Source organism: Triturus cristatus, chromosome 12, assembly GCF_964204655.1.
Source record: "Triturus cristatus chromosome 12, aTriCri1.1, whole genome shotgun sequence".
Lineage (NCBI taxonomy): Eukaryota > Metazoa > Chordata > Amphibia > Caudata > Salamandridae > Triturus > Triturus cristatus.
In genome coordinates this window covers 419,577,005-419,590,267 of record NC_140595.1, presented here as the reverse complement: position 1 = coordinate 419,590,267, position 13,263 = coordinate 419,577,005, and the positions used below count along the sequence as shown (strand labels likewise).

At 41.6% G+C, this 13,263-nt stretch overlaps 1 protein-coding gene across 2 annotated transcripts in view; it reads right to left on the bottom strand.

Moving 5' to 3' along the window:
* LOC146776042 (fatty acyl-CoA hydrolase precursor, medium chain-like) overlaps positions 1 to 13,263 on the bottom strand; it is a 762,376-nt gene that overhangs the window by 206,568 nt on the left and 542,545 nt on the right. For both annotated transcript variants that reach the window (XM_085639201.1, XM_085639202.1), the window contains one exon: positions 9,295 to 9,444. In XM_085639201.1, coding sequence (XP_085495327.1) covers positions 9,295 to 9,444 — 150 coding nt within the window. The remainder of the gene's footprint in view (positions 1 to 9,294; positions 9,445 to 13,263) is intronic.

Genomic DNA, 13,263 nt, shown 5'->3' with positions numbered 1-13,263 from the left:
CTAGAGAAGGTATAATCCATAACTGACCAAATTGCAAGTTGCGAGTGCCCTCATTGGGTAACATTGATGACTGGGTTTTACATCTACCCAGGTTATTCCCATGTATCAGGTTTACTTGGGAAGAATTCATGGCCTCCCTATGCGGGCTCGTTAGACACACAAGGTCCGCTCTATATTGTACCTCAAATGTAGTTGGTCTTTTTTCTTATGGTCATCCGAACTCGTGATAATTATTGATCACACATCACCACTTTTTTGAAAGAACTAATCATTTACATTTAACCATATGCAAGTAGACAAGTCTACTTCATCCGTGCTCCACATTACAGATACATTTGAATGCTCCAACTGTTAGGTATTAAACACTGGGCTCCGGGATGTTACGATGTCTAGCGCATGCGCGGGCTGACTCCTTTACTCACCGACGCATGTGCGCTAGACACACGAGGTCCGAAGAAGGGTGGGATGTATATTATACACCACTTCGTATTCGTAGGTGGTCTGACCCTACGTAGCTTTACCTTGTCCTGATCGTCCTGATTATTCCCATCACCTTGGAATACACTCGTAATCACAAGCTACACCAGCGCTGTGTCTGACACTAACGCGTGCGCACTCCTGTCAGCGTCTATCTTAGGCGCATGCGCGTTACTTCGCATAGACGCGGTGTAGTACGAGGGGAGAAACAGCTGAATAAACAGCTGAATTCAATTCACGACGTACGCGTCCCACTTGAGTACTATAAATAACAGCCTCCCCTTCCTGTCGATGCCTCCCAGACAGCTTGTGAGCCAGTCTGAGGTATCGACGGACAGGTGAGGAGGCAGGCGGCTTGTGCTTTTGGTTCACTCCAGTTTTGGATACAATCCTTAAAATATAATCCTGAATTTGGAACTGGCTGGTTGACCCTCGACCATAATTCCCAGGGTTGGTTTCCTTCTTCTCCTTTTTTACTCACCAACCTTTTATGGTTAGATTTGCCCCAGGTCACATAGGAAGCCTTACAGGTCCTTCAGTCTTCAAGAGACATTAAGTTAACTTTACAGACCTAGGCATGGGGTCTTTGACTTATCTCTGTCAAGCATGCACGTACTGCTGACTGCAACTCTAGAACGCGCCTGTCTGATACGATCGCTACTAAGTAGCACCCTCTCCGTTCTATCAAAGGTTTTTCAGACAGCAAGCTAGTCAGAGATGCTGACGGATAAGTAAGGGGAAGATAGCATGCCCCATGTTTTCTAAAACAGAATTAGCTGTTAGAATCCTGTTGACAGCTCTTTCACTACATAATTACAATTACTTATTGTATTGTCTGACCCTGGTCACACTAGTTGTCAGATAGAACGTTTCAAAGTGACATCTCCTTAACACTACTCCGATGGGCGGTCACGAGGTCTCGGACTTTTTTAATCAATTTGGGTTCCTTTTCAATTTGTTTAAAATATGTGTGTTGAGTTTTGAACAGACGGGCATCCATTGGCAATCTGTCTTGTTTTCTTTCTCCACATTTAAACAGAGCGGTGCCTCCTTCTCCGAGCAGTCAGCCGGGTGAGGTGAGGCTTTTCTCCCACACAAAGCTGGGTGAGTCTTTTTCAATTTTCTATACCAATTCAGTATTTAGAAACATCATTTTGGAGTTTAGTTGTTGATATAGGTGATGCTGAATCAGCTTTACCCTGTGGCAATCAGTAGTTGTGTTTTGATATACATGAGGTTCTCATATATATTTTTCTTTTTTAGGAATGAAGACATCGTTCTTACGCTCTAGTTTGAGCCTTTTTTGGTAGGGTGGCATTGGCCACACCGGTATCCCACATTCACATTTGGTGTATGGGTATAGTTTTATCACTTTGTAATTAGTTTTGCAGTAGCTCTTTTTTTCGGTCCTGAAGAAAGCCGGGTTAAATCACCGTAGCGGCTGAAACATGTTGACCACACGCTCACATGAACCAAAGACTAGCCTGTAGAAATATATAACAGACTATAGGTTCTTTTAGACATGAAACTTGGTTGATCCCCATTAAACATATTTTTTGACCAAGTATTCATTTTTAACTTCACTTCACTTCTTTGCACTGCACATCACTGGAGCCCTCAACTACTTGGGCACAGACCCTGGCAGGAGTTGATTTCCTTTTGGGGTATCACTGTCCGGTGCACCTAGGCAGAGTCCTTGGGGATCTGCATTTATGGGCCAAGACAGCGATTCCCAGGAGTACCAGATGACGAGGCTCCGCCAATAAGGGTGGGCTGATGGACTCCTACCTCCTGCGGAGGGTTTGTCTCAATTATTTGTAGGATCTCTCGTGTTTCTCTACATTAACTACTGTTTTGCTATCTTGCTACGGACTGTGCACCTTCTTGTTGGTTTCATTGTGTACTTTTGGGATTGGAGGTGTTTCAGTCCTTAAACCAAGTCCCTCACTTTGACCCTCGTTTAAATTTGTTGTTTGCCTCTTTGCAGCCCTCCATTGAAAACAACGAAGGTTTCTGACACCACTTGACCCCTATGCACCCAGCTCCTCTGGGATAGGTAACACGGGTACCTCAGTACTCCCTGGTGGGTTGGCCTCAGAACCTCCTAAGTTCCAAAGGGTTTGCTTGAAGTCCTCTTAGAAGTGTCCTTAACTTGTAACTTTCCAACCACGACTTTCCCATGGAGTTGTACGGAGCACGTGTCTGTGTTTCCTCACTGCACCCGTCCTCCGTGGACTCCCTGCGTCACTCCTCTGGGTGGTGCCTTGGGGTCCCAGCGATTCTACATGCTATAGACACAGTGTCTAGTTAAGTTGTTGTTGTTATACCATTTTTTTACTATATGGTTCGGTCTCCCCCTGGAGTCTACTGTGTATTTTGCTATTTACGAATGTTCTATTTATTCAGTATTGTGTGCTTTGTGCCCTTGTCTCGTATAGAGACTAATAGAGAGTGTAATGATAATAAATACATATTTTTATATGAACACTGTGTGGTTCTCATTTCATTTAGTCATTCCTTCAAGATTAAGCCTGAAGGCTGCTCTCCATAGCTACCTCTAGGATAGCTTTCAAAGAGGTTATCTTTGACCTCATACATCATAAGGGTCGTGTGGACTGGTACAGGGTGCCCACTTTGATTAGTGGACAGCATATACCAGGCCACCTTCTCACAGGTGTTAATCCCAGTTATGTTTAATCGCAAGCTGGGTGAGATAGCCTCACAGGTGGAAGACCAGTGATGGATGGAAGCCTGTTTGCTAATTTGTTTAATAAAGAACAGCGAAAAGTTTGCCCCAATGTTTTCTTCATTGGCCAAAGCCCTAAAGACCATAAATAATTTTTGGGGTAAATATTTTGGCAGGGGCTGGTATCAGCATTGGGCACTAGACTGACCACACTTACTCTCCAGCCTGCCAAAGGGCTCAATAAAGGAATGCTGGTGGTGGCAAGACCACAGGAAATTCAGTAGGATTATTTTCCACCCAAGGAACCAGCCAAGACCACTGAGAAAGACGAGCCCTGTGAGAAGCAAACAACATACCCGAAAGTACAACAGGTAAGGAATATCCCTTCTTCCCAGCAAAAAGTGGAGGGAGGTTGGCACTAATCATACACAAGTGGAAAAATCTGACAGGGGACACCTGGGTCTTACAGACAGTGACAGATTTTCAAATAGAGTTCTATAAAACCCCAAGCCAGACACAGAGGTTTCTTCATCTTTACTTTTCCCGATTAGACATATATTTCATAGATCAGGAAGTGCAAGCCCTTTTGTAAAAAGTAGTGATTAGCAGGTCAGACTCCACCCTTGGGGATATTTGAATAAATTAAACCAAGAAGGAAAAGGGGAACTTTCTAGTGATCAGTGAAGGAATTCAATAGATGAGTGGTTCATGTAATTTCAAAATGGAAGGAATGCATCTCCTCTGAGACATTCTACTCACAAATACTTGGATAGTAAGGTTAGACCTGAAGGCGGCTTACCTAATGGTTCCGATCTTTGCACACTTCAATTTCTGGGAAGGCAGCAGGTGTATGTGTTCACCGTACTACCTTTCTGTCTCTCCTTTCCACTCTGGTGTTTTTCACTAAGGTGGTATGACCAGCTGTGGAACTGTTACGATCCACAGGCATAAGGTTCATAATTTATCTTTATGACATACTGTTAATGCAAAAGGACACCGTTCATTATTGTAGCAGCTAAAGAGGTCAAGGACCTTGCTCTACCAATTAGTCTTCAGAAGACAACTCTTATGAGGGAAAAAGAGTTGTTGAGGTGCCTAGTCTGAATAGTGGTCCCTTGGCATTGTCAATCCAAACACTTTTCCCAAGCTCTCTTTGCTACCAGGCCCTACAAAAACTAAAGGCGTCATATATCAGGAAAGGTCTGACCCACAGCAACCTGATTTATGTGTCAGAGGAGGCCAAAATAGAAATCTAGTGCTGGCTAGTTGATATCGATGCATGGAATAGAAAAGCCATTTCCGTTTTTGTCCCAGACTTGGTCGTAGAGTCATACACAAGTAATTCGGTATGAGGGCAAGGTCTAGATACATTAGTACAGGAGGACCATGGTTAGCAGAAGAAACAGCCTTCCCTTTAAATTTCCTTGATCTCCTAGAGGGTTGCATTGTAATTCGGTGGCCAACAAGAGGCCTCATGCTCCATCTTATTGAAGATAGACAATGTGTCAGCAGTCCTTTATCAAAACCAGTTGGGAGACACTAAGTCCAGGCAACTTTCAGAACTAGCCAAGGACTTCTGATAGTTCTGCCTAGACAGGAAGACATCAGCTACAGCAGAATACTTCCTGGGGAGATTTAATCTGATTGCAGACTGGACCTCCAGATATCTGAAGGATAGTAGTGTGTGGAACTTGGACACCACCCTATTCAATGGAATAATGTCCAAGTGGTCATGCCAGACAGTCCTGTTTACATTGAGGCTGGACAATCAGTTTCAGAGGTTTTTCAACTAGAGGCTGATTTATTGGCCTATCGCTCCATTGACACAAGTAGGTCAGCCATTTCTGCAGGACACTTTGCCCTTCTAGAGGTTACAATAGACTGTTAAGGGGGAGTCCATTTGTCTGTCCCTCTGGACCTCAAATATCCCTGTGTTCAGGATGTAAACCTCATTTTCAATTTCATGGAATCATGGCAAGATAATCACCTCCTTTCGAGGAAGGAACTGAACTGTCAAGTAAGTTGACAATGTTGCTGTGTCTTATCGCCTATAAACGGGTGTTTGATGTAAGAGTGCTGAATGTCTTGGCTAGAATCTTTAGGTAGGAAGTCTTTTCTTTAACAGTGTTCAGGAACACCAAGTCTCACAGTATCATTTTCAGTACCTGTCTTTTCCTGAGAATCCTAAGTAGTGTGTGATGAGATGCATTAAGATGTATAAGAAGTTATGGAAGTATTAAGACAGGAACTAGATAGCTTCTGGTTGCCACCATGAAGCTATGCAAAACACTTTCTTCACCCATCAAAGCAAGATTGGTTTGATGGGTCATGCAGTAAGCTGGCACTTGGTCAGAAGGGCTATGGGTTTCAAGGCTTTAGAGCTGGGTGGTCACATGAATGATACATGTGGTAGACTAGCTGTGAGATTGGACTTTCAAGTTCTATTTTAAACCAGTGATAGAGGTGGCATCATTGCTTGTTACTATACTGTAAACTTGCATGATTGGAGCTCTGGTCCTGACACAGGATATATTTTCTAGCTAATATAAAGGAAAGTTTTAATTCTATTAAGGACACAGAGAAAGAATGATCCTACCCAACGAGATCAGGATGCTCCAACATCCACCAAGGGTGTTGCAAAAGATCACAATGTTGGGTACACATATCTTAGATGATATCACTATAATAAATATTGTTTCCTCTGGACCTGAACCAAGTGATTCATGTTTGTTCAAGATATGAGGATAGCCTCACATACACTGTCCTTTTACTTACAGGATCTGAGCAGAGACAGGAGTATCATTCAGAAGAAAGCCATTGTTTAGCTATATGTATTAAAGAAAGAGTAAGTGTTTTCCCTTCTGGACTATTTTTAAGGAAGCTGCGCCTTGTAATTGATGAACAGTTTGACTTTTGGGACAACACACAGGATATGCAGTCCCATTGTTATTCTGTTGAATATGCTTTGCTGACCAAAACAAATGAAGGAGCAAAATGCATAGTTCTCACCTCCGTGTGCTTAATAGAATTGAACCATTCCTTCATGCTAGCTAGGTAATTTTACATTTTCAATTTTACAATCTAACGGCATAAGCCACTGTATGGAGAACTGTGAACACTGGCTTTTTTGAATGGCGCAAACTCGACCCGAAGGTATCAGAGCGCTTTACATGAGCACCAGTTCCATGACAGATGGACACATTTATCTTCTCTAGGCACAAGGAGACTAAGAGGTCTATTACAATGTCAGATGGACTACGTCCACCTAATACCATCTCGGTGTGAGAACCGACCGACCATGGGTTGGCAGTTCTACACCCCCTATTACAATGCAACCGCACATGGTGCAGTCGCAAACTCACATTTCTTTGTGGGAGCTTGTGCTGTGGTCAGAAACTGGCCGCAGCACAAGCCTCCATAGAGAAATTGGAGTTTCTGGGAATCACTACACTGTGTGGAAAGCACCTCATAGAGAATCCCACATGGTGTAGGGATTTATAGGGGTGCACCATATTACAATGATGGCGGTCAGAGTGAAACCTGTTGGGGGATTCCGCTGCGCTTAGCCCATAGGAGCTTTGGAACGACAAATAATCCCATAATGTCAGCAGAGCCAGCCTCGGCTCTACCGTCGGATTATTATGTCAGGTTCCAACATCCTTTCCATGTCAAACTTTCTGACTTTGAAAGGCTGTTGGAAAGTGACTTTGGGAGCCCCCAGCAGGGCCCCCTTCCCTCCCTGTCCCTCCTCTATGGTGCACCCTAAACATCTCTGCATTGTGAGGCGGACCATACATGGTGCCTACCACACCATGTGCAGGGAGGTTTCAAAACATCCATTTTTCAATGGCAGCTTGTGCTGTTGGCCTTTTCTGCCTGCGGCACAAGCTGCGATTGGAAAATGGATGTTACCGACCGCACATAGGGTGGTCGCATCCAAATTGTGAGGTCAGAACTGCGACCTATGGTTGGGAGGTTCCACCCCACTATTGTGCATCGGCAGACATCGCAATGATGCCCAAAGTTACTCTGACTGTATTCATTTCCAGTTAAGATAGTTTAATTCCATACTTGCCACCCAATATATAAAAATTCTGAATAATCTTGACCTATTTATTTCAGATACTGGTAGGGTCTTGACCTGAAGGCTTTAAGATTGCTCCAGGGCCGCTACTCTGAGGGAAGAAAAAAAAAGAACAAACGATAAGCCAGAACAATGCAAGATCACACCATAATAACAAGACATTAAAACACATGAGAATACAACAAAGCAGCAACACAACGATGCATTATTGAAGCAACCCAACACATGAACAGCACAACAACACAAACCCACACAATTATAGCAATATCCAAATACCAAATTAACACATCACTACAAAACACCAAACTCTATAATGCAATCACAACACAAAACAGTAACACTCCAATACCGTACACGAGGAAAGCACAAAACACAAAAGCATTACACAACACCATAGCAAAAACTGTAATGTTTGCATCTTTGTGCTGCCTCTAGATTACTGTGTTGCTGTGTTGTATTATGTTCCTCTGTTGCTTTTGTTGTAGCATTGGTATTTTTGTTGTTCTTTTGTTTTGGTGTGGGTGTTGCTTTATTGTTTTATTGTGGTGTGATGTGTTGTGACATGTTTCTATTTTGGATGTTATGAGGTGCTGATTTATGGATTGGATGTTTTGGTGATTTGGTGGTTTATTTTATTCTGTGCTGCTTTTTTATTGTATTCTGTTGATATATTCTGTTTGGATGTGCTGTGCTTGTATGTGTATTTTATTGTTCATATTTGGTGTGCCCATGGTATGATATGTTTTGGTTTTGAGTTGTGCTGTTATGTTGTCACCTTTTTATATTTTCGGTTTGTGTTAACGTGCTGTTGTGGTAGTGTGATGGTGTTGTGTTCTTGTGCTGTGATTGTGTTGCTCATCGTCTTTTAGATTGTTGCTGGATTTTATTGAGTTCTCTTGTTATTGATTTTTTGTGCTATGACTTTGCTTTTGCATTGTGTTGTTGTATTGTCTGGCTGCTTTGACAAGTTGTATTGTTTTTGCATTGTATTTTGTTTTGTAGTAGTTTGCTGTGGTGTGTTGGTCTGTTGGTGTGTTTTGTATCATCTTTTTTTGGATTCTATTTTTGTTGTTTTATTTTGATGTGTTTCCTTGTTACTGTAATGACATTTCAGTTAGGGAAGCAGTTAATATTTGCCATAAAAGTATATGGATTTTGGTAGGTTGTATGATCAGACTTTGGAGACATTGAAACACTTGATATGGTATTGTGTAAAAATGTGTGACAAACAGATATTTGTGAGGACTATTCCAAAATCACATGACACCATGGAAACTAAAACCTGCTCTTCCTTTCAGTGACAATGAAAATAATGAAGTAATTTATCTTTGTGAGCCTTTTAATCAATTCAATCTATGAATGAAAACTGGCATAATGAATATTAGAAACTGAATTTTTTACTTGTTCTAACATGGATAGGAATGTTGTATGTTTTGTATAAACTAAACAATGTGCAGTAAAATACTCTTATGCCGACATCTTTACCATACAATATTAATTTTCTATTTATCAGCAATTTTATTAAGCCTTGACTATAGCCTTAGAACCCGCCATAGCGGACTCTATCGACTATTCAAGGCCTGCTTCAGTGTTAAAGGTCTCAGCAGAAGGTGAGGGCCTTCAACAAGGGAGCGGGCTTCTGATGGCTGGTAGAGCCCGCTATGGCAGGCTCTAGGGCTATTAGAGGGCAGAATGTTCTAATTTGAAAAACAAAGACCTCACCGACATCGAGAGTATTGAAATCTCCTTGGGCTTCATGAGGCCTTTTGTTCACAGCAACTGCTGTGAACAAACATTGAATACGTGCTTTTACCGGCCATTAGTAGCCCATGGCACTCCATTGTTTTCAATGGAGCTCCCAACATTCTAATGTTTTAATATGATGTATTCTTCTGGTCAATCTAGAAATCAGGCAACTGTTAACAATAGCTTAAGCCATTGAATCCAATGAAATGAATGTAGCATGGTACTATAAGAGACTATTGAACTAATAACTGAAATACCTAGGTATATAAAGAAGAAGGAAATAAAATCATATAGAATTTACCCAAGACTATTACGTCATGATCCAAAAAGGGTCCACCAAAAATAAAACCAATTTCATCTTCATGATCAACTTTTACAAATTCTGGTCTCAAGTCATGAAAGTGGCTGGCCCGATGCTGGAACTCATAGAAGTAGACCGGAAGGCCAGTATCTAGTAAAAAGAAACAACACATGTTACAAAAACAGTAAAATATATTTTTAAAGAACTTCATATTATGATTTGTCAGAGTATCACTGGAATGCATGTTATGGGACATACGCTTTTGGTTATTAGCAAAAGAAGGTTGACCTAAAAAAAATTGGTAGCTTTTCCATCCGGCTGGCATTTGAATATCAACTTAGTAAATGGGGAATCCTTTTGAAAATGTTCCCTGTGGCTTGGCCAAGTCATCTTGCTAGACACAGCAACAACCATCTTGAATGAGGGAAGTACTCCTATCAACCAATAGGCCAAAAGGTCTTTGTGAAAATCATGTCTCTAGGCTTTAGTCTTTACTGCAATCACACACGATTCGCTATCATTGCTTGATGGTGCCCAAAGGAACTGACAACATTTTCTGTTTCTCCAGTTATTGCATTATCTCCTTCCTAACTCCTGTGTAGTCTAGGCTGGGACTTTACATGCAAATGGGTTTACCAAACGCTTCCAAAACAAAATGCAGTAGAAAGGCCATTCTTATGCATAAAGTTGCATAGTGAACAACCAATCTCATGCTCACCTACAATGAAAATGGGCTGATCATAGCTCCTCTCTACTGTGTATTTCTTTCTTGATTACATTAGTACTGGCTGACAGTTAAAACTGTCTCTAGCCATACCTAACAAATTTTCAGAAATAGGAACTTCCACGTTAATCCTACTATCAGTGTACACCTGATATAGTATAAATGGAAGAGAGGATACACAAAAAGACTGGAAACATTACTTTTCCACTGATAAAAAACAATACTTATGCATCTCATGTCCAGGCTGCATAAATGTTGCTTTCCTTAGGACATAAGTGCAGGATTTATAAGAAATCAAAATAGAAGATATTTGGGAATTTGTACTCTCAGGTTGAACATATGATTGTCACCATAAACAGGTGGATGACTAGTTAGCTACTAAAGAGGAAACAACCCTGAACTTTGAAGAGTGAAATGCCATAGCATAGCATTCCTATAAGTATATGTCCCAGTAAAGAGCCCCAAGATGCTGGTGTAGGCCATCTGTGTTCACACACTGGGACCAAATCACAACTCATGGGAGAGTTGGGTAGATCCTCATTTTGTATCCCAGAAGGCCATAGCCGAAGTGTTCCCAGCTCTTCCACACCTTTCAACAAACACTGTGCCTTATTGAATTAGTCAACTGGAAAACACGCTTCTCATCTGCATACATATTGGAAAATTGAGGCTTTTGGGCACAGGAGAGTAGAAACCCCCTTCCTTGAAAATACACTAATGTCCTTCTATTATCACGGTTGTGATGAGAATTGAGGTTAGTGCTCTGGTCCCTGCAGGGGTGATAGTTCCTTTTTCTCTTGTGACTGCATGTGTGTTCGTTACAGTAGTCTTTGATGAGGTGTGAATACTGCTAAGGTGGAATATGTTCTTACTATTACAGTCCTTGCAGTACTGGTATTACAGTAGCAGTCTATACAGTGGTTTCATCTGTGGTTGGTGAAGCTTTCCCTGATGTGGGAGCAGGTGTGGATGCTCTATCTCTGACAGTTTTGGTCCTAGCTGTGATCAAAATTGTGGTATCTCTTGTGGTATCACTTATGACAGTAGTTGTGGTTCCAGTTATTATATATTCTGTTGTTTGTGGTATTTCCCTGATGTGGCAACTGTTGTTGTTTCTGTTGAAACTTCCATGGTGGCAGTAGTGGTTCATACACTGGTTACAGCTGTGATCACTGCTATAATTCCAGTTATGTAGACATATTTTGCTGTCGTGACTGCTGTTGTCTCTTCTGTGGTCCCTGCTTCTGTGGCAGCTTCAGCTACTGCTGTGACATTTGTTGTAATGGCAGCTGGGATCCCCACTGTACTCCTGGTGTTGTGGTAGCTGTGATTGCTGTTATTTCCATGGCTTTCTGGAGGTTGTTGTTTCTGCCAAGGACCCTGCTGTAGTAAAACCTGTTGTTGCTTCTGTTGTCACTATCTGGGAACACTCATGGCGTCAACTGACATGGTCTGCGTGAAGGAGCCAGTGCCTGCAACAAGGGGATCTTCAATAGCCAGAGGCAGCAAGCGACTGATGTCAGACACACCATTGTGCACGACATCTCACAACCCGGAAAAGGCAGAGAACTGGCAGGAGAAGCTGCCAATGATTTTGTAGTCTCCTGGTGGTTGGGGGCCGTATTTCACAGTGGTATTGAGGATATCCTGATCGGGTAAGGGTACCTTGGGTACTGCTTTCCTTTCTATGCAACTTGCTGGGCTATAGTAGGGCTCTTGTACTTGTTGCTCTGTCTTTGATGATGCTGCACCAATGGAAGCCAATGCTATGGATCTTGGTGTTCATGCTTTGGTTGCAGTTACAGTCCTTGCTCTGTCACTCTCCTGGAGGCAGCAGTAGTTAGTTCTGTAGTTTTCTGCTCTGGTGGCAGCTGTGATCCCGAATGTGGTCCCTGCTGTGGTTGCAACGAACTTCACTGCTGTAGTTCTTCACCTATTTGTAGCAGTGATCACTGCTCATGTCCATAAAATATTAGTAGCTGCTTTGGTTGTTGCTATGGTTAGATTAGAGCTGTGATTTCTGCTATTTCTATGGTGTGTTGGAGGCTGTCTTTGTACTGCTGCCCCTGCCTTGGTTGCAGCTGGAGCAGCGTAATTTTGTCCACCTCTTTTATGTTTATAAGGCCACATATGTATGCTGGTGTACCTTTGGACTTCTGTATTTGTGAAAATATACATGGTGCACTGATATAGAATAGAAAGTGCAGTAATGGTGTGTTTAAAATGTGAGTGTGTGTGCATTAACCTTTTTTCTTTCAGGCACAACAAGACTATCAACAATACTCATCTGAGGGTAAGATTGTACAGGGATGCGTTAAAATGCATTTTAATGCAGTGCATTTGCCAAGGGATACAAAGAATTAATCATGTGTGTGATGCTATTATGCCTATAACACATAACAGCTGTTGTTTTAATAAATAAAAGTGTATCCACATGTGAAAGCACCATAGATATATATATATATATATATATATATAACTAAGGGAGACCTATGTCGATTGCAAACACTTGTTAATGCTTCTAATTCCTTTAAGTTCATTGAGATATGCGACACAACCTTGGTCTCACATGGGGTGAGCCTTATACCCCTTCCTTGGATAAATAAAGTTTTCTTTATTTTTAACATCCCCGCTTTCTCTTTATATTTATTTTTTATTTATTATTTCTTGCTGGGTAAGATTGTTTAACCAAAATTGTAATAGTATAGACTGGCTGCATTTATCCATAACCCTGACTTTGGTCTTCTTAGGGTTCGTTATCCTGACTTTTTACATTTACATTCACTCGTAAATTGAACCACCCATAGAGCACCGGTGAACCTGCGCCCACAGTAACCAAGCGCCGGTTTTCTTTAAATGAGCACGTCAGGTTCCCAACTGTCGGCACCACGTTATTTAGCTTCTGGTAAAGTACTATGTGCTTTCCCTTCACCTTCCCTCTCCCCTCTCTCCCTTTGCTACACATATTTAACACATACTGACTTATTTACTAATCACCATCTATGTGTTACATCACATTTGCCAAGCATTAAGTAGACGCTCTTTATTTTCTAAATAATTATTCAAAATTATTTTATTTTATAAATCCCTTTTGACCAGCACTCACTCACTATTTTTTGACAAGCGATTCCCCATACCTTGACACACACGCGCTATACTAAGATCTCCATCTATACTTAGCTTTGGCCATGTCAAATAGTACCCGTGTTTGCCTGCTACATATTACACTAATTACCTTAATAAAC